This window comes from Leguminivora glycinivorella, chromosome Z (assembly GCF_023078275.1).
Source record: "Leguminivora glycinivorella isolate SPB_JAAS2020 chromosome Z, LegGlyc_1.1, whole genome shotgun sequence".
Classification (NCBI taxonomy): Eukaryota; Metazoa; Arthropoda; class Insecta; order Lepidoptera; family Tortricidae; genus Leguminivora; species Leguminivora glycinivorella.
The window spans coordinates 42,173,248-42,196,191 of record NC_062998.1 but is presented as its reverse complement, the minus strand read 5'-3'; the positions used below and the strand labels follow the sequence as shown (position 1 = coordinate 42,196,191).

Sequence of the window (22,944 nt, the reverse complement as noted above, 5' to 3'; positions counted from 1 at the left end):
GTCGGGCCACGCTCAGGGTAGGGTTCCGTAGTTTTCCGTATTTTTCTCAAAAACTACTGAACCTATCAAGTTCAAAACAATTTTCCGAGAAAGTCTTTATAAAGTTCTACTTTTGTGATTTTTTTCATATTTTTTAATCATATGGTTCAAAAGTTAGAGGGGGGGGGACGCACTTTTTTTTCCTTTAGGAGCGATTATTTCCGAAAATATTAATATTATCAAAAAACGATCTTAGTAAACCCTTATTCATTTTTAAATACCTATCCAACAATATATCACACGTTGGGGTTAGAATGAAAAAAAAAATATCAGCCCCCACTTTACATGTAGGGGGGGCACCCTAATAAAACATTTTTTTTCATTTTTAATTTTGGACTTTGTTGGCGTGACGCTATTTCCTTTTCTGTCATACTCTTAATTACTAAGAGCGGAACTGAAATTTGAGCAGTTTCATACCATGTGCTCTACCTCCCCTTATGGGTTGTATTTGTTTATGTATGTATGTAAAAAGTATTACAATACATCTCTTATGTTTTGAAATTTAAACAAAGAATTTCAACGTATTCCTATTATTCCATGTAAATTGAACATTCAATTAAAACGAGATATTCAATCTTCGATTCTTGTTTCACATGGATCAAATGCTAGCGCATCTCAAAGCAAATAGAGTGAACTCTCGATTGCGGGTTAGCAAACGCTACCTTTTTCCTGAAAGCTTCATACTCTGCACGTAGCTTTTTCTTGTTAAGAGAGATGGGAGCATCCATACTAAAATCGTCAAGTCAAAAATGGCATGATTTAACAAAGCTCAGGGCCATAAGGTTAAACCAACCCCAAGACCAACAACTTAACTCGGGGTTAGTGGGTCATCTGTCAAATCCCATTTAAAATGGTGGGTTAGCCTCGGGTTAACCCTCCATTTCCGTTGGTGCAAGTGGCCCTAAGTGTTTCAATCCTGGCCGAATCGGGCTCAGTGATGATTATAAATAAAAATCAGAAGCGCTTAGCGTGCGTGGCTTTGTAATGGAAACGTGACTGTCCTAAATGTTACGTGTGATAGTGGCCATGGTTCCTAAGTTTAAATGGCGCGCGTCTGTGGAAAACTGAGGAAACATGAGTGCTAGAAATTGTGAATCATGACTCGTTTACAATTCTATTATTAAATTTAAATGTGAAGTGATAGTAGTGGAGATATTATGAAACGAAATTCACGAAATCTAGTTGGCGAAATTAAAATTTGTAATAGGCGCTTTGATCGTACAATCAAGAAGTGCATGCCCTAATTAGGTGCGAATGTTCCAGGGATCTCCGCTTCAATAAGCTGTACGACATCGGCGGCGGCGTGTTTTCGCACCTGCACCAGCTGCGCTCGCTGCTGCTCAACGACAACCAGCTGCGCGCCCTGCGCTCCGGCGCCTTCCACGGCCTGCGCCGAGTCAAGTACCTATACCTCTACAGGAACCGGATTCAGACTATCGACCCCGATGTCTTTAAGACCATGCCGCATTTGGAACAACTGTAAGTTTACCTTAAAACGGACACTTAAATATCTAGTAGGGCATTATCAAAAAGTTGCTGACTCAGACTGGCTGTCAGTTTTGTAGGTAATTAAATTAAGCATGTAATTTTAATACAAATATTGTTTTTGTGTTAATTACTTAAACTTTAAACGATAATCTACATTGAGAATGTGAAAAAAGTAGATTTTATGCTAAACTGAGAATTTTGGGTCCCAATTTCTGAAAATGCTCGTATGCCATGTGTTTTAGCGACTTTCTTTGTCAGATGACCGAAGACAGCTTTTTAATAATAATTTAACAGGAACTTAATTTAGGTCCTGTATTTTTAGCGTCTTGATACAATATAACTTATAAGGCCAAAGAACACCATACCAGCCTTAATACGAATTCAAAAGGTCCACTGACCGATTTTATCGGTCTGTCAGTTACCTACTTAGGAATAAAAAGTGCCAGCGCCTAATACGAGTAACATGACAGGTCGTTATCACCCGGCGAACTTAAAGTGGGGTTGGTTGCGTGTTGTATTTATGAAAAAGTGGCTGACTAATGAATGCACAACATGACACATTATCTCGGGGCAGCCACAGCACGCACCGTAACCTCGATAGGCGCCGCGATGAGTTAACAGACTCCTCCGTAAAAGGAGCCAGACGATGGCCCTGCCGATACCCTGATACAGAAACTGATGCCACTGCCACGCTCAAGTTACTAGGTACCTACCGCGAATCGGTTCAAGTGGGCACTTTATTACCTACCCAGGGATTCGTAGTCTAATCAAGCGTGTCATTGGAGCTCAAAGGATAATCACAAGCGTGTGCGTTCAGCTACGTCTAATACGAATGCGAATTGGCTACGAATGACTGGCATGGTGCTAATCAAGTACATTATACATTTCTACTGTATTCCGAGTCAATTTCAAGAATAATTAACATGATCTAAATGCTTGTAGTATTTAGTTATGTTACTGTTATGAAATGGATATTCGACCATGAAATCAATATCGTATCGGAATCGGAGGAGTGTCTATACTTTTTTATTCAGAAAATCGAGCAGCATAAATCCACGGTTACTTTTATTAATTAAATAATATTCTATTTTCTACATTACTATTTTTTACATTATTATTTTTTTACTACCTAAATAAGTTATCATAAATTTTATTACAATATGCGTTTTTTATCAATATTAAGTACCTATTTACGTTACCTACTGATCAATTTGTGATTTAATGTTCTTTAATCGACCTTAGTGCGTTTTCACATTATCCGATCCGATATCGGATGTAGGACCGATGTCTCATACAATTAAGCCGCCATCTTTGATTCTTGCCTTTGAAATCCTTCCGACATCCGATATCGGATCGGATAGTGTGAAAACGCACTTACAATAAATCCAGTTTTCGTTTCTGTTTTTGTTTTCACTCTTGTTGGTTTCAGCTACTTGCACGTGAACGAAATCCATGAGATTCAAGCACACACATTTTCACACATGCCCCGCCTGGAACGCTTGTGAGTACCAGTGTCTTGTTTTCAGGGTTCCGTATCGAAAAGGTACAATAGTTATTTGTTATACAAGGGGGCAAAGTTGTATTTTAACGCCGAGTGTGGAATTGAAAAACGAGGAAGTGAAAGGATTCTATAGTTGAACCACGAGCGAAGCGAGTGGTTCCAGAATAGAATCCTGAACTTGCGAGTTTTGTAACACACGAGAAGTAAAATACATTTGCACCCGAGTGTAACACAAAACTTTTCCCCTCACTATAGCGAGGATACTACAACGCAAGAAAATGCGTTTATCACTGCTTCCAGTAGTTCCACGGGTGGTAAATCATCTTAATTACTAGATTCAACTACTTTTGTCAATTTTAAAGAAGTTAATTTGACTTTATTCAAGGTCAAATTACTTTACCCACTAGTGGATAAAACGCGTTTTTACCCGCTGGTATTAAAGGACAAAACACGTGTTTCCGAGCACTAGGGGAAAAAAACTTTATTTATTTTGACAACCGGTCTGGCCTGAAGGGCATCACCACCAGTGACCCTGCTATTGAAGCCCGTGGTCCTGCTTTGACTCCCGGTAAGGGCAGTTTACTGGTACCTACGATGAGCACAGAAAGTTAAATTTTTGTATTGCATGTATTTAAATACATGTACAATTATAATATCGTTGTCTGAGTAGTGAGTCTTCTTGAGTTTACTTTGGGGCTTAAAGCAATCTGTGTAAGAACGTCCTAAGATAAGTAATTTATGAATATTGCTGTTAAGTACTGTTGAATATTGCGATATTATTATAAACTTTAAACTTAATTAACTGTGACTTGATTTACAACATAGGTCAATTCAATACACGCTGCATGCTACAACGGATTATTATCTAATAAGTTGCGAACGTAACAGATCCGTCACTTGCTCACAAAACGACAATACCGACGCTTTATTTAACTAATATTTTACTTACTAATAAGTTACTACTTACGTAAAACTCAGAAGAATAGTAGGTACGTGCCACGTGACTACACAGGCGGGCGCGTGACGCCCCTCGGCCACTTGTTACCTCGAGGCAACTGCTAGCGGGTAGGTATAGTACTTGACGACCGACCGCGAGCGAGTGACGTAGGCCTGCTACGACTAAATGAATATGATAACATTGATAACGCATCCTCGGTTACCTAACGGCTAAAAGTAAAATTCAGTAAGATACGTGTGTTAGTAGGTAAAATAGCAATTAACAGGTGCCGTTGACTCCGAGTAGGTGGCGAATGGCTTTCAAGGTTTCTTTGACTAAATTATTAACTATGTCTAGAATATTAGTAAACGCTGTTGCTGAGTATCTACCTATATACTATCTTATTATTCAAATCTACTTTACGTCGCCATCATGCCTTTGTTTAATATTTCATACCTATTATGTAAACTTTAAAAGTATATAAATTGCCATTAAAACGCTTAAGTATGGAGTTCTTTACATAGCAGCACAATAGGGATGAGGGTGACGACTACATAAAAAATATAGTACCTGTTCTGTTTAGTCCCACAGTTAGATCGTCCAAAAATACTGAACACATATTTTTCGCTTTATCTAATTAATGAAAAAATACAAATAGAGCATCAAAGCTCCGAAGTGGGGGCTTGTGACGTCATTTGAAAGTAAAAAAATTGTACCTGGCGTGACGTCACGCGAAACTTCAACGCACTGTAATACCTATCGTCGTTTACGAGACTCACGTTTACGAGAGTCACTTTTCGTTTATACGAGAAAAAAATGTGTCCAATTTTTTTTGATAATCCTGACGGACTCTATAGTTTTTTTAGAGTCGTCTCGGCTATTAAAAATATTATCATGTATTTATCATTCATGTGTTTCCTATTATAAAACTAATTGTTTGTTTTCCAAGAATGATCATTCAGTTCATACTGATTACAATTGCATAAGTGAGCGTTAAGTTTAGTAACATGCACAGGCGTCATTCACATCGCTTACATGGATGACACTTCTGATTCGAGTGCGATGTGATGTGATCTTCGATTAGAGGAACTCCTTCAGGCTAGCCGACGAGTAAGGTATCCGACAGGCGGATCCAGCTTGGTTCTCAGAAGGGGGAGGGGAGGTATCACGTGGTCAATATGTATATGACCCCACCCTTGGAACGGTTCCAACGGTTACCGTGCATGGTACCTGACCTGTGTAATTAAATTCCCCATGGTATCTGTCACGTTAGTTCAGTCAACGCTAGTTTCGCTGGTACTTCTTGTACTGCGACTGACAAATGCCGTGAAGCGTTCGTGCGTTTCCGTGAAAATGCGATGAAACAACATTTTGCATTACACCTGTATTTGCTTTTTGATTGTCAATACTGCACTGAAATTGTTTTTTGGTTTGCGTCTTATCTTTACTTTTCAAATCTTTTAAAATATGGGTGAAGTAGGTGAATACTTTAGGGGAAAGAAATAATCGAATTCCATTTGAAACGGCTCTAGAGGAGTCTGTAATTAATTTGGTCAGCATATTTTACGCAATCTTATTTCTAAAATCGTTGTGCAGGCATTATTGGGGACCTATGTGCAGGGCCGGATTAAGGGTAGAGCGAGTGGAGCGGCCGCTCTAGGCGCCACATGGTAAGGGGGCGCCAAAATCAAGAATGTGGAAAAATCCATACAAAAAATTATACATTGCGTGGGCGCGCACATATCAAAAAATGGCGAGAGGAGTCGGGAATTAATACAACTATTGAAAATCTAGATTTGTAATTCAGATTAAGTGGAAAGTTGCACCACGTAGCCAACATATACCAACATTCATAAGGGCGCTGTTGCTAGGGCGCCGTAAAATGAGGATTCCAGCCCTTGACTAATCACATTGTTGTGCGGCCCAACGACAAAGCTTACGTCGTTATCCAAATGCAAAAATATGAGTCTATCCGATAGTCCAAAGCGGAGTGCCTCATAAAGCCAAAGGCGCGAAAAGTCTCAGAGAGGCACAATTTTGTGAGTCACAGGAGATGAGCGAACTTCAAAGGACTAAGATCCCGAAGGGCACTTAGTGGCAAATTACCGAAATGGGCATCCTAACGGTGACGATCGAGTTCGCAGTTAATGTCTTAATTATAACTCTTAGTAATATAAAAATAATAGTGATGGCGAAATATAAGGCCTAAAAGACGGGAACATAGGCGCCCTGTGAAGTCAAAATACCCCAAAATATGCCAAACACCGCAACTCTGCAGTTGATCAAAACTTGGAAACTCGCTGCTTCCCCGCTAGCGGGTTGAGTCTTAATAAATTGCGTCAATAGAAGAAAAATCGCGCTCGCTTCGCTCGCGCTTACAATTTATTTCAGTTATCTTTTAGGAAAAATTCCGCGCTTTGTCCCTTACGTATATACTCTGTATGATGAAATCCATAAATTCTGTATTGCGTTAATCTTTAAATTACGGCATTACTTACTATGAAAAAAATTTCGCGCTCGCTACGCTCGCGATTTTTTTTATCTGCGTTGAAACTTCTTCCCAAGGGCGCCGAAACTCAAACTCGCTCTACCCTGATCGAGTGCACGGGCCGGCGCTGCCTATGTGTATTCACTCAAATACGAGAGCGAGCGAGCAATATTTATGAACGTGTCAAAAATTGATTGTTTTATTTAAACGACCGATTTTTTGTAGTAAGCCCGCAGCCCGCCACGTAAATGTAAATACGTCGTATACATTACCGCCAACGCCAACACATATAATATGAATTCACCGACATGTAAGTTTGATCCTAGGCCACGCCTCCTGGCAGTGAATGTGTTAAACAACAGGGTAAATTGATTAGTGATCATGTTATGAATGGGACTAAATTCCTCAAAATATCGGACGGGTACGTTGAGGACCCGAGTACACGTACAGGATAACAGAACAAAGTTATGTACAGGCCAATGGTTATTTTTTCACGATTTCTTAAATGAGAACCATAATAAATCTACTTCAGCTCAGCATGACGTTCATCAAATGATATTGTCGACATTCGGCAACAACGACCGCCATCATCCTGAATATTTTTTCTTCGTTTCCCGAACTTTTCCTTTTCTTTTTACAGCAGGTACAGTCACCAGCAATAATACTTATTTTACACATATGCCATCGAAGACCGCAAAAATGTCTGACCCGATTGTATTTGTAGGTAAAAGCTTGTCACATAGTAAAATATTATTACAGGTACATAATATGTGGCTTTCCACACAGAATAATAAATTTCCCTATAAGACCGTCTAAGGGCATAGAATGCACACCAATGATTTATTATATTCTAGTTCATATGAGTCAAGTACTCGTTATGTGATAGGAACTGAGCTCCGGGCTCGTTATGTTTATGTTTACGCGAGGCGAAACGGGCGATGACAGAGTGCCGTCGCAAGGAAGTTGCGCGTCTATTAAACTTATGCGGTTGTGAGCCGATAACTAACAGGAACTTTTCAATAGGCGAGACGACTAAAAAAAACTATTTAGTCCGTCAGTTAGGTTATCAACGAATTTTAGACACGTACTTATTTTTTTCTCGTAAACGAAAAATGACGACGATACCGTGCGTTGAAGTTTCGTTTGACGTCACGCCTAGGTACAATTTTTACTTAGAAGTGACGTCATATCGCCACTCCGGAACTTTAATCCTCTATATCTTTGTATTTTTTCATTAATTAGAAAAAGCGAAAAATATGTGTTCATTATTTTTGGACGATCTATCTGACGGACTATAAACAGAATGCTATTTTTTTATGTAGTCGTCATCCCTATTTCTAATTTACATGCCACAAAAAGTTTACTGCTCACCTCTTTTTATAAGTAGGTCTGACGCCACTATTTTGATTATAATAAATAAGAAAAGGGTTGCTCCTCCCCACTCCATTATGTAAAGAATACAAGAGGCAAACGTACAGCAACGTACCTACTTTTGATAAATAAATTTATATTATAGGACATTCTTACACATATTGACTATTAGGACCGTCGGCTTAGGAGGCAGGGTCACTGTCCACTAGCCCAAACCGGGCGTCAAGTTTTGTTGCCCTTTAGTGACATAATTTAAATAGGTATATCAGAAAATAAGTATGACAATGATTTCTATGAAATTCAGGCATCAGTTGCTTAAGTTCAGTTCTCATATATCAAGCCTCGCTTGAAGTATAGGGTCGCCCGCAGGAGCGCTCAAGCTGGCCGCTCAAGCTGACACTGACAAATCAGACACCAACAACTGTTTACTAAATGGCGGACTGCTTGTAGATACCTGCACAACAACCGGCTGGAGCACGTGCCGTTCGGCTCGTTCACGGGCATGCCGAAGCTGCGCAAGCTGCGGCTGGACAGCAACGCGCTGGTGTGCGACTGCAGCGCGCTGTGGCTGGTGCGCATGCTACGCGCGCACACCGACATGAACGTCGCCGCCACCTGCTACGGCCCGCCGGACCGCCTGGGCGTCCCCATCGCGACTCTCACGGAATATGACATGCATTGCAGTGAGTCGTTTAGGACCAATGAGACCATGGAATATTATAAACTAAATGTGCGCGTGTAAAAGTATCTCGTATTTAGAAGCCTACTTGCAACTTTTTCTTTCTATTACTCATGAATTATAACCAAAAATGGTTTATATTTTTTTTGGAAAACAAAATTCAGAATGATCCCTTTTAATTGCCATACAATCTAATGAAAAAAAGTTATAATTGACTACTTCTACAATGTTATTCTATCAATTTTATATTTCGTTTTCTAATTTTGAATGAGGTCCCTACCTACAACAACCCATAGCATGAAAAACAGAGCTTTTTATCGTCATGCTTGTTTCCATATTTATAGGCAAAATACGTAGTACGTGTTCGTATGAGAAGACTAAAGTGAACTCTTGTTTCCATTTTCAGAGCAACCCGAAATACACCAAGGTCCCGAAGACGTAGTGGTAGAGTTTGGCAAGGACGCTATATTTACCTGTACCGCCGCTGGGGACCCGAGGCCTGAAATAGTCTGGTTCCGCGACTCCGTGGCCCTCCCTTTAGAGACTACCCGATACGAAGTACAGACGAACGGCAGCCTCATGATACACAACGTGGATGAGACGGACGTCGGAATATTTGAGTGCATGGCTAAGAATCCGACTGGAGAAGCGCGTTCCCGACCCGCAAGAATGATGATGATGTTACATGACGAAGCTACAGAAAATGGTAAAAACATATTTCGTTCAAATACATATGTTATTTTAATGGACTAAGAGCCCAGAGCCGCCAGACCTTCCTCATTTTCTCAAGGATGAAACTTTGGGATAATGTACAGTCATTCGGTATCGAAGTTTAATGTCTGCATATTACCTAGTTCGGCCAGTCGGCCGTTTTTTTGTATGAGGTTTTTTTTGAAAAACACTAACTTTCCTTAAATAGTATGCAATGCTTAGTTTCGTCGAGAGAGGCAAAATAACGAGGAAAGTAAAGAGGAAAAAAGCCACGAAACGCACGTTCGTTAGAGTAGACTTTTGTACCTACCTGTAGGTAAATTTGTTTTATCCGCTGTAAGACAATCAGTTAATAAAGGGCACTCGAGAAGTGCCTTTCGTGGCCTCAGAATTCTAAGAAACAATTCAGGTTGTACTTAACTATAAGAGGTATGTTTTATTTAGTTACTAATTTATCATATACATTTTCAGACATTCCCGTTTTCAAGATAAGGCCTACAAGTCAAGTAGTCAAAAAAAGAAACGTTCGAGTCAGATTTGATTGTGTAGCTAAAGGAAATCCACCGCCTCATATCTCCTGGTACTTCAAAGGAACGAGGCTTCTACTTGACATCAGAACGGATTTAAAGTTGAACGGCTCGATTTTCATCGAGGACGTGCAGTACGTTGATGTTGGAGAATACACATGTGTAGCGGAAAATGTACATGGCAAAGTGAATGCATCGGCTGAACTTCAAGTTTTAGGTAATTGTCCTGTAGTTTTTGCATAGTATTCATGAATATGTAGTGTACATTTGACGACTACTCACCAATCATTTATTTTTGTTACAGTTCCCCCTTCATTTATCAATGTGCCAAAGGACGTTACAGCTACTGAAGGAGATAACATTGAATTCACGTGTTCGGCTCGAGGATCACCAAAACCTGTCATAAGCTGGTTTATGAACACCATGACATTACCAGTAAGTGACGACTATGTCTTTACAAATGAAAATGAAAAGTTTACCATTCTAGAAGTGACAAAGGACGACGCCGGAATTTATCACTGCAGAGCGGAAAATTCCGAAGGCATTACAGAAATTTCTGCAGTTCTAAATGTTGAAGAATTTAAAGTAATACCGCCTCGCATAATTCTTAAGCCGGTCGATACCGACGCCTATAAAGGGACATCTGTACAGTTACCGTGCGATGTTGAGAGTGACCCTCCTGCCTCCGTGGAATGGACTAAAGATGGTTCCTCAATATTGTTGGAAGATAGAATTTTGATAACTTTGATAGGTAGTTTAATAATAAACAATGTAACATTAACTGACACCGGCCGGTACGAATGCTTGGCATCTAATGAATTCGGTAAGGATACTGCATCTTTGTTTCTTTCCGTTAAGGATCACACACTTCCAGGAGAACAATATGTCAACATAGCGCTGACTGAAGCGACAAGAGACATAGATCAAGCGATTGCTAGAACTGTACAAGAAATATTTACAAACACCACAGCAAAAAAAGACGTCCACGATCTTTTTAGAATAGCTCACTTCCCAAACGCGCCCGCACGAGAACTAGCTCGTGCTGCTGAAATATATGAACGAACTCTAGACAAAGTAAAAGATTTTATCCAAGGTGGTCTAAATGTAACGAGTGTAGAATCATTTAATTACAACAATGTTCTCGGTCAGCAAAATCTAGATTTGATTGCCCGATTATCGGGCTGCACGGCACACCGAGAAAGTAAAGATTGTTCGGACATGTGCTTTCACAACAAATATCGCAGTATCGACGGCAGCTGCAATAATTTTGCACACCCTATGTGGGGTGCATCTTTGACAGGTTTTCGGAGAATACTTTTTCCTATATATGAAAATGGTTTTAGTCAACCAGTGGGTTGGAACAAAGGTGTAAAATACAATGGATATGAACTACCAAGTGCTCGGGCCGTATCCACCTCTATAATAACTACAACAGAGATATCTCAGGATATCGAGATTTCGCATATGGCGATGCAATGGGGCCAGTGGTTGGACCACGATTTAGATCACGCGCTACCATCTGTAAGCTCTCAAACGTGGGACGGAGTCGATTGTAAAAAAACATGTGACTATGCAGCTCCATGTTTTCCCATTGATGTTCCAAATAATGATCCACGAATCACAAATCGCCGGTGCATAGACTTTATTAGAACAAGTTCGGTATGTGGATCGGGAATGACGTCCGTTTTATTTGGAAGTCTGCAGCCGCGAGAACAAATTAATCAACTAACTTCATTTATTGATGCTTCACAAGTTTACGGGTTCGAAAGTGCTGTAGCTACTGACCTACGAGATTTGACTAACGAGAACGGATTATTGCGTGTCGGCGTTACGTTTCCCGGAAGAAAGCCACTGTTACCTACAACAGGCATAAACGGAATGGATTGCAGGTTAAACCTTGCAGAAAGCGACCGCGCTTGTTTCGTTGCAGGTGACATCAGAGCCAATGAACAAGTTGGTTTAGCGGCTATGCATACTATCTGGATGCGTGAACACAATCGTCTTGCCCTGAAATTGAAATCCCTGAACTCATTTTGGGACGGAGAAAAGGTATACCAGGAAGCAAGGAAAATAGTTGGAGCAGAAATCCAAATGATAACTTATAAACACTGGTTACCGATTATTCTTGGTAAGGGTTACGATAAATTAGGAGATTATACGGGATACAATAGCAATTTGAACCCTTCAATTTCAAATGTTTTCGCTACAGCGGCGCTAAGATTTGGCCATTCTATGATTAATCCAATTTTGCATCGTTACGATGAAGATTTCGAACCCATTCCTCAAGGACATTTGCTGCTGAGAAATGCATTCTTTGCTCCCTGGAGACTTGTCGACGAAGGCGGAGTGGACCCTTTGCTTCGTGGTATGTTCACAACACCGGCTAAATTGAAAACTTCTACTCAAAATCTAAACTCAGAACTAACCGAGAAACTCTTTTATTCTGTCCACGCAGTTGCTCTAGACCTTGCAGCTATTAATATTCAAAGAGGACGTGATCATGCTATTCCGCCTTATACGAAATGGAGACAAGTTTGCAACATGAGCGAAGTTAAAGATTTTGATGACTTATCTCATGAAATATCGGATGTAAATATAAGAGACAAACTTAAAGAGCTTTATGGATCTGTTCACAACATCGATGTCTGGGTAGGAGGAATATTAGAAGACCAGGTGGATGGAGGTAAAGTCGGCCCACTTTTCAGCTGCCTTCTAATAGAGCAATTTAAGCGTTTGCGAGATGGAGACCGATTATGGTATGAGAGTCCAAATCTATTTAAGCCTGAACAACTGGATCAAATACAAAAAACAAGTCTAGCTCGAGTGTTGTGCGATAATGGTGACAATATTGATACGGTCGGTGAAAACGTATTTTTGATTCCTGAAGTGCAAGATGGAATGGTATCCTGTGATGACCTGCCTTCGATAGATATTCGATTTTGGGCGGATTGCGAATCGTGTGGAGAATAGTAATACGTTGTCGCGCTCGCGTAGGGCTGCTGTCAATGAGACATTCCACGATGCGCGTATATTTGATTTAGAACAAGCAAATGCAGACTTAAAGGAAACTGTGAGCGCCCTTTTGAACAGGATTGAACAGCTAGAAGAAATAGTACGAGAAAATAACAAACTCGCTGAAAATTAATATACATTACAACGCTCGGAGAAACTGATAAAGGACATACCTAATACGTTAAACGTAACACACCGAGAGTGGTATCATGTGTGTACTTACCTACTTTTTTAAGATTTTGATGTCATATGCACCATAATGGCTTCTTACATGAGACGGGCTGTAATTTCTATTTCTAATTATATAACGGTTTTGAAACTAACTTTTGTAGTAACAGTTTATTTTATTAATGAAGTCCGACTAAGGCAAGTCTGTCGTAGCTGGGCAGAGACAAAGTGTGAAGTGGACACCATTTGTTTTATTACACAGCATTTCAATAAAACCAATACATACAGTCACCCTGTCGCCCCGGTCAATAAAAAAGTAATCAATCGGTCAGCAACATACAGTCAACAGTGTGGCTCTGTTGCATCGTGCTCCATATTAAGGGTATGCGCCCACGGGACTTTGTCGTCCGTGGGCACACACTCTAAGAGCCACCCCACACAAGCATGTGCCAGGAATACCATTATCAAAGTCTAAGTAGACGGACTTCATTTTGATTTTATAAAGATATTTGCAATACGTTGTATTTGTATTACATTAAGTTGCTTTCCATTTTAGCGGGTAAGTAATCTAGTCTTTATCTGTAACAGTGTATAAGATTGAGCTTAAAATAAATCACATAATTATGCTAATATTTACAGGTTATTTTATGAATCTATATTTGTCTTTGTAAGAGCTTTGAAATCTTATTAGTATTAAAATTTATTGGTACGAGGATGGTTCGGATTTTATCATCGGGTAGATAGGTACCTACTTTAATAAAAATACTTCACATATTTAGATCAACATTAACAGTTATAATACATATAGTTTAAAAAAAAAATGTTGTTATTGTTTATATATTGTTTAGTTAAAAGGCCTAATATTTAACTTTAACTATATTATAGGCACTATTCAAAAACTCAAACACAGTCTCTATTCAAAAACTTGGTAGGTACCTATTGTTATATACTTATATTACTTATACTGCAACGTATAATGCAAGAGGGTTGTTAGTTAACTTATGTTCGCTATTATACGTGAAACGCGTTTTATTGATGTCTAATGTTAGAGTAAGTTAAAATAAACATTACAGCATTAGCTACTTCAGTAATAGTTATAATCTATAGGTATACTTAAACGGTACTAACTATGTAGCTCGTCAGGTTGAGAGTTTTTGAGAATTTGTTCTGATTAGATCTTACACTTGTAACGGCCTCTCACCGTCAAATTCACAACCTAAGCGTTTCCCTTACACAGCGATCATTAATTTCCTGACATACATCCGACGTTCCACGTCAGCACTATCTATAAAAAAACTACTTTTTCTCAAACATGCAATGAAATATTGTCTTTACGTTCCTTAAAATGGGCTGGGAAGTATCGCTTTTTGGGCGCAACAACTCGAGAGGACTGTAAAGGGATTTCATATTATTTTTAGGCCTAGGCCTGTAAAGTAACTTTTTTTTATAAAATATTGTCATTTAGAGCATTTTTTTTTATTTCATTGTATGTTTGAGAAAAGCACTATACATGCCTCGGCGTGAAAACGGATTCCCGGCCTTGTATCCCTATCCCCTCGCCCCTATATACCCACTTGGCCGGAAATCCTCATTTTCCCGGCCTCTGATGTAATGTACTAATTTTAAAAAACCAGGCGTGTCCCTCTTTTACATGAATGAAGCTTTGTATATTATTTAGTTAACCTAATAGCAATATACACTTTTTACAGTTCTGTCATCATGGGTCTTTTCTTTTCAGCATGTAATGGTATCTTGAATTATTGAGCTTGACTTAAATAAAATAAATGTTATTGTTGCACTACTTCCAATCGTAAGTGTAAAATTCAAACTATTTATAAAATTAAGTGTTGTGATATTGTACTACATGTTACTTATCTATGGTAAAGTTTGATATAATATTATTACATTATTTATATTTTAAAATATGCAATAGGATCTATGCGTCTGTAATTTTGTTTTCTTTACCTACTTCAAATTCCCGTTCACTAGTTTATTTACACATACATTTCGGAAGGCAAGTGTGAGCGTATATATATGTAATGAATTAGGTACTTATAATTTTCAAGAAAAAGCGAATTGCATAAGAAACTATAGTCTTTGGTAAAAATGTTATACTATTAAATAAATTATATTGGAACTTGTATTAGGATGGCAATATTTGGATGAGAAGGGTAGTAATTTTATGCATCGTGTTTAATATACAATGTACACATTGTATACCTAACGATGCCTGTCCAGTGTTATGAGACTACCAACAGAAGGGATCAATTTCGTAGGGTAAGAGTTACGGAATACCAATCATAATTTAAGGGGGTTGAAACCGTGGCAGAGGGTCCTGTCTACTTGAAAATACTATTTATGTTTTGTTAGTAATTTACACTAAGAAGCCCTTTACACTCCTATTACTTTTTAAATAATTATTAATTAATACTATAAAAAAATACTATTCATATTTTAGAATAAGTATGTCATTACATTAATTCCTAACGTAAGTATTTTATATGTTTGAATCCACCGTAAGAATGACAATAAAACCATATCTTGGAATCACAATAAGGCCTCAAATACACTTGCAAGTTTTACTTACGTAAGTAGGGACACAAATATGCTATAGAATAGAATGAGAGATGAATACCTATCTATATCTTATTATAGCAAGTAGCTTTGTCCACACTTACTTAAGTACAATTAATTTGCGGCCTTAAGTTCAGCAAGAGATATAACAAAGGTGTGTCACAATATAACACAATATGTATACCACCACCACCACACTGAGAGAAAATACAACCAGTTTTCACGTTCGTTCAACAAGTTTTTTGGTTAAAATAGCGCCTACGTGCTCTTTGGTTCAAACAACAAGCTACTTGTCATTTGAATCGGCAATATATTTGAATCAACAAGTCGATTTTATAAAAACAACCTGACACATATTGTTTTAAACATACGTTTGGCTGATTCAAACGGATAAACCGCAACAAGTCGAACTTGTTAAATTCACAATGCAAATTTCTCTCAGTGCAGGTATTCGGCCACCTTGGCAATTACTATAAGGTGCTGACTGTTCTTCCGATTATTCCCCTGTACCCTCACTACACCCAGCGCCGGCCTGTGCACTCGATCAGGGTAGAGCGAGTTTGAGTTTCGGCGCCCTTGGGAAGAAGTTTCAACGCAGATAAAAAAAATCGCGAGCGTAGCGAGCGCGAAATTTTTTCATTCCGTAATTTAAAGATTAACGCAATACAGAATTTATGGATTTCATCATACAGAGTATATACGTAAGGGACAAAGTGCGGAATTTTTCCTAAAAGATAACTGAAATAAATTGTAAGCGCGAGCGTTGCGAGCGCGATTTTTCTTCCATCTCCTGTGACTCACAAAATTGTGCCTCTCTGAGACTTTTCGCGCCTTTGGCTTTATGAGGCACTCCGCTTTGGACTATCGGATAGACTCATATTTTTGCATTTGGATAACGACGTAAGCTTTGTCGTTGGGCCGCACAACAATGTGATTAGTCAAGGGCTGGAATCCTCATTTTACGGCGCCCTAGCAACAGCGCCCTTATGAATGTTGGTATATGTTGGCTACGTGGTGCAACTTTCCACTTAATCTGAATTAAAAATCTAGATTTTCAATAGTTGTATTAATTCCCGACTCCTCTCGCCATTTTGTGATATGTGCGCGCCCACGCAATGTATAATTTTTTGTATGGATTTTTCCACATTCTTGATTTTGGCGCCCCCTTACCATGTGGCGCCTAGAGCGGCCGCTCCACTCGCTCTACCCTTAATCCGGCCCTGACTACACCTTACCTCAGTAGACAGGTATATAAATAGTTCACTCGGGAAAACGTGCTAGTCGATACATTACGTATTATGAAAGCAAATGAGGGCAGGGATTTCGTTTAGATATCACTATTTTCATCTATTTATATCTACATCTACATTAACTTACCAATTTATATAATGTTCAATTAACTGTTCATCCATGAATGGTATCTAATATGTGTAATTGCTGTTCGATTTAAATGTTCAATAAATAATATAAATGTCATGTTTGTGTTTTATTTTAATCAGTAATTAATATTGAATCAGTTTTATCATAGATTAAATAAAAGCTTTGCTTATTGTTGTCTTGTTTGCTTATTGGTCTGTCTATCTGTATGCAGCTGTGTACAGGGTGGGTGTTAAAAAACTGCTGACTATTTGGCACATCATATAACATGATGATGTTATTTATTTTCCTACACATGACATAAACTATAGAATACATTTGTAAATCAGCCTACACCACAAATAAAGGATAATGTATTTGGCTTGAACCCCATAAATTAATTCTGATTTTGTTAATTTGATAATTAATGGAATTGCACAATACTAGTGGGACAATAATGAAACTATGCAGTAAAATATCTACAAAATCTTTATTTACAAGTTATACCCCTATATATTTGGTATGTCTACCTGAAGCCAATACTTTGTTAGTGGCTTTGTTCCGTACTTCTACTTCTAAGAATGCAATCTTCTTACCCAGTTTCTTTGTTACTGCTTCTACTTCTATTTCGTCTCCTTCTTTGGCTGCAGTGTAGTATCTGAAAATAAATCAATACAAATAAATCTGACAGTTGCACCTGTACATTGATCTTTTACTGGACATTTTGGTTTATTTTATTCTGTCTACAATAATTATTATAGTAAATATAAAATATATCTTGACCTAATTAATTCCTAATAAGTTAATTGTTTACAACTTGAAACAAATCCATAAAAAATACTGGTTTGTTTTCTCTAAGTTCTAGTGAGTACCTACCTGAAATAAGTTATTTAAAGGCATTGGCATCAAGTAGAAAAACAAGTCCCCAAGGTCTTTTCTATAATGATGAGAAAAGCAGTAACCTCTCAGTTGTGGTGTGACTAGCCTTATATCGACCATGATTTATTACCTTCTTTTTTGTTTGCTTGATAAAAAATAAAAATGTTATCACAGTCTATATCTTGGTCAATATAAGTCTAGAAAGACCACAATGAAATATTACAAAATACTAGGACAATTATTGTGAAATAGTAGTATGTTATCAAGATACTCACGAGACACTAAGATCAATCGACACTCCCCTGGTTTCCACAGTGTCATTGGCCGTGAGGGCATATGTGGATATGGCGTCAACAAGATGTGCAATGAACCCGCCATGTAGAGTACCGCGCTGGTTCAGGTGCTCCGGTCCAACTTGGAAACCTGTGAGAAGCCTGCCGCTGCTACATGATATCACTTTAACCTGCAATATAGTGTCTAACATTAGTTTAGGGATGATTAAATGATAAAATCTTATAGCAGCAGCAGTACCAAACTAAAAGTGACAACCGCAGATTAATATAATTATAAGGTGAAGCCTTTGAATAGGTTTACTTATTCTGTCGTTTGTTATTTATGTTATTATTGCACAAATGCACATCAGGCTCAAGCAATATTTTGTTACTTAGTTGGATTTATATTGTATTCAAATACTAGAGCCCTTTTTAAGTTAAAAACATACTAAACTACATAAAAAATTACGTAAACAGAAATACCTTGCGAAGGTTTTGATCAAAACACTTTGTAGAAGCGATTACTTTTGTAAAGAGCTCAGCAACTTGTGCAGCCTTGTTACCACTCATAGTGATTAGAATATTCTATAGTTTTCTTACATCATTTGATAAAATTGTACAGAATTAGGCTTGTGTCGTTCACGAACTATGAACTGTTAGGAATAAAATCCCATCAATGACCGAAATGAACTGAATCTTTCCGTGCTCTGAGAATCGGTCTTTGCTCATTTAGTTCAGTATAGGATCGGCGAGCGCAAGCGGTTTGGATCGAGAACGAGTGTGTGACTGCGCCGACCGAGAGCGAGAGCTACTTAGCAGAGCAACACAAAAGCGTCAAGTTTTCATATAAAACTTCTGTTACTTACAACCTTTCGGCCCGGAATGTTACTATCTGTGGACTATTCGTATCATTTTGACACTATTCAGTCCCATTCGTTCTGATCTTTCCGACCGCAGTGGTCGCTGGTCTGGCTGAACTAAATGAGCAAAAGACCTAAAAGAGCGAACTAGTTCATGGGACCGATTGAACGAGATCGGAGCGCTCCGATCAACGAACGAAACGGCACAAGCCTATACAGAATATCTTATATTAAATCTAAAATAAATACACGATTGTCAACTAAGTACCTACAAACGTCATTGTCAATTTGTCACTGTCAGTCCTCTTTACAAATCGTCACTACTTTTATATTAAAAAAAAACTTGTATCTTCATCTGTCAATGAAAAAAAAATTGTAGTAAGTATGTATGAGATGCATATAGACTTACTGCGTTTTAACTTTGAGAAGCAGCGTGAGATACGAGATTTTTTAAAAGTAGTGACGAAATGTCAATCCTTGAAGTCTTGTTCCAAACTGTGCCTAGACTAAGAGCCAAATACAATTTGGCAAAATGGGTAAAATAGAGTATAATTAAAAAAAACTGGCGACATTAGGTCATTACTGGTTATTTATTACACATTACAGTTCTTGGTTAGAAAACGGGACGACTTACTTTCCAATTTAGTACTATTTTTGGCCAGGCTGTACATAGGTATACGGGGGTGAATCTGTCCAGCTTAAGGGTGTTAAAGCGTTAAAGCCCACATCAAGTACTTGGTTCTTGTCCCGGAAGGTAATTACGTATATCTTGCGTATTGCTACGTAGGAATGCGAGTCGAATGGAGCCCGAAACGTCCGAACGAGATAGTGTCCGGCGACTGGAAGAAGGGACGTCCCATTTAAGCTAGGAGGCACTGACCAGTTTACGTAAGTGCTATAATAAGTAGGTATAAAGCAAAGCAAAGACAAAGTGGAACCTGTGGAACCCAGTGAATCCTGATCCTGACATTCTTAACTCTCGAGAGCAACTCGAGAGGAATCATTAAGGGCCAGTTGCATCAACCACATTTGACAGACATATCATCGTCACGCAGCAGACGTCTATGGAACTTTCCATACAATAATATTTCACGAACGCTTCAACGGTGACAGACGACCGGCCCTAAAAAAGCGCCTGTATTGTATCAGATAGCAATAAAACTATCATGAGGCCACTAACGGCACTAACACATTTCTAATCAGGCTCTAAAAAGCTAGTTATTAGACGGTCAAAGAAAACACTCTTTTTTTTTAAACTTTGCCGCCATTTTTGTGCTATGATTTTGATTTTATTGACCGTCTATAGAGGTACCAACTTACAGAAAATAGATTTCTGATTTTTGAAATGAATCCAATGTGGCCATTTCCAAGAGTTTATTCCGTTTACGAGCGTTAATTTTCTTTTTCCCGTGTGGTGACGGGTTGAGAATTTCACCACCCCCTTTCATCCCGTGGGTGTCGTAGAAGTCGACTGTGGGATATGGGTTAAATTGTGGCGTAGGCGAGAGGCTGGCAACCTGTCACTGCAATGTCACAGTTTCGTTTTCTTTCAACCCCTTATTTGCCAAGAGTGGCACTGAAACTTGAGTAGTTTCATGTGCTCTGCCTACCCCTTCATGGGATACAGGCGTGATTGTATGTATGTATGTATGTATGTAATTTTCTTTCTTAAAATAATCAAATTAAGTATTAACGCAATGATTTTTTAGACACATATGTAAATAAAAGAAAATAATACGTTCCTGACTCGTGAATGGAATAGTCCCTTTGTTAAAGACGGAACTAGCCGCATTAGCTTCAAGATACTTATTACTTAATTAAATTTCTCATGCTTTAAAAGTAGACCATTGATTACTGACTCGTGAACTGAACTAACTTCGAACTTCAAAAATACAGTAGGTTTTTAAGCTTAGTTACTTGTAAGGTGCTTGTAAGTTACTGGTAGGCTTAGCTTAGGTATGGACCTCGGGTGAGAACTTCACAAATCTGGTACGTTGCTCTGGTTCCTATAAGTACACTATAGGTAGGTATTATTGTAGGTACTCGTACTCAGCCTCTCTTAGGAAACTCATCAAACTCTAATCAGTTAATATAATAGGGTAAACTTAGGAAACAAGTAATTACTATAAAATGTAGGTGCCAACTTTTTTTCCGTTGTAATAAGTATATTTTTTTATAAACATAACCACAGATGTTCTGGTTTTTTTGTGTGTTATCGATATCTTGGCTTGTAGAATAAGGGCCAGTTGTATCAACCACAGTTATAGCAAGGATTATTTAAAATATAGGATTTACGTACTTCGTACTAATCGTAACTCGATTTTTTAGCGCCACCTACCAATTAAATTTAAATACTATCATAACTACACTGATGATGTCTACAAATAATTTTTTTCAAAATGTGTTTTGATGTGATATCATGATTTTAAAATAAAGAAATATGTCATTTGTTCTCATAAAAAATAAAATATAAAAGATTTTGGCCACTTCCAGTCTGCGAACAGCGACATCTAGTTTTAAGCCTAAGAGGCCAATACATTTCAGGGGTAAGCTTTATTGAATGGGCTTTGTCAGTCCAGTATTAAATTGTTCTTGGGCATAAGTAGACACATCAATGTCACGAAGCAGAAGTACCTATATGGAAATTCCCATAAAAAAAAATTGCGAACGCTAATTCGCCTTTGCCCAGCAGTAGGACAACCGCAGGGTTAGCACATGATTGCCGCGAGAGTATGTCGCCGCGAGATAGGCTACCCGTCCTTATGTCATTAATACAGTTAGAAGAAGACGTGTCATCTATCTCGCGGCGACATACTCTCGCGGCAATCATGTGCTAGGCCTACTGGAAATCTAGCATGGGACTTTAGAATTTTAGGTATATGTCTGTACTCCTTGAACTCCACTGCAGTGCAGTTGGGTGAATCAACTTTTCTTTGCCAGCAAAATTACGCATACTTCGACTACATGTGGTCAGAAGATTTAATTTGTATTTAGTGTAATTAGTTGATACTTATTATATTAAAAACAGATATACAAGCTATGCAATACATCATGTTTTTATAGGATTTGCTATTTTATTACTTTATTTCGAGCAGTGACCCAGTGGACATAGCTGTCCCTCACTTTTGTATGAAAAAAGTGTCTCTTCCACTGGGTCACATATAGATTTATAATTGTAAATGTTTTTTTTAATTATTCCCTTAATGTAAAATAAAAATAAGGATCTTTATTCACGATGGCCAGGTTAAAACTCACAAAAGTAGAGCTAATAATAAATAAAAAAGCAAGAAAAAGTTGATTCACCCAGTTGATAATTTATGTTGCGACTTGCGAGCCCGTGCGATCAAAGAGATAATTTTCTCCGAACAATGAACCGAAAGCTCGCTTGATCTGGCTACTCACGCAATGTACCAGTCAATAAACATTTACGTAAGTTCAAAACATGTTTATAAGCGTCCACCTTGTCCAAAACAAGTGCATAATACCTACTTGGCCACTAACAATCAATTACGTACCTACCTACTGGCATAACGATAGAGAAACGCAGTGACCAAATTGGTGATTGATAGGAAGCCAAATTGGCACAATAGGTTACCTGTGCTAGTTCCCGTTCAGCGCTAGGTTACTTCCATTTCATTTACTTTCCTTCTTATTGAAACCTTCTTACTTACTAAACTTTTAAACCTTTTTGTCTAAGCAATTAGGTATCTGCATACAATAGCAGATACATAACAATAGGTATCGTTCGACGTTTTTCAGTAGGTACATGGCTCTTTGAAGTTTCGTTTCGACCTAAGCAAATATTAAACATTTCATTTTTTTTTCTATAAGTACAGTCAACCAATTGGATTGGAACCCTAGGCCACTGTAGAACTATGTCACAGTGACGTTATAAATCGAATTGAAAGAATTCTTTTACTGCTTGTCATTTTCACATGGTTGTAGAATGGCCTTAGGGCACTCTACAACCATGTCAACAGCCAAGCAGTAAGAGATCTCTTAGCTTAGAAGAAACTAATTATGACTAACGAAAATGTGGACTAACGTTACCTCATGACCACAAAAGTCACTATGCAAAGTTT

At 38.3% G+C, this 22,944-nt stretch overlaps 2 protein-coding genes across 2 annotated transcripts in view; one reads left to right on the top strand and one right to left on the bottom strand.

Moving 5' to 3' along the window:
- LOC125240774 (peroxidasin) overlaps positions 1-14,332 on the top strand; it is a 54,895-nt gene extending 40,563 nt beyond the window's left edge. Inside the window, exons 2-7 of the mRNA XM_048148846.1 lie at positions 1,303-1,518; positions 2,957-3,028; positions 8,275-8,507; positions 8,910-9,209; positions 9,686-9,958; positions 10,046-14,332. Of these exons, the coding sequence (XP_048004803.1) occupies positions 1,303-1,518; positions 2,957-3,028; positions 8,275-8,507; positions 8,910-9,209; positions 9,686-9,958; positions 10,046-12,711 (3,760 nt within the window). The 3' untranslated portion in view covers positions 12,712-14,332. The remainder of the gene's footprint in view (positions 1-1,302; positions 1,519-2,956; positions 3,029-8,274; positions 8,508-8,909; positions 9,210-9,685; positions 9,959-10,045) is intronic.
- A 2,995-nt stretch (positions 14,333-17,327) lies between these two features.
- LOC125240937 (acyl-coenzyme A thioesterase 13-like) lies at positions 17,328-19,159 on the bottom strand. The gene is made up of 4 exons (XM_048149139.1): positions 19,085-19,159; positions 18,486-18,627; positions 18,006-18,193; positions 17,328-17,509 (listed from the first exon to the last, which is right to left on the bottom strand). The coding sequence occupies exons 2-4, from the start codon at positions 18,570-18,572 to the stop codon at positions 17,353-17,355; spliced, it is 432 nt and encodes a 143-aa protein (XP_048005096.1). The 5' UTR covers positions 18,573-18,627; positions 19,085-19,159; the 3' UTR covers positions 17,328-17,352.
- Positions 19,160-22,944: the final 3,785 nt, after the last annotated feature.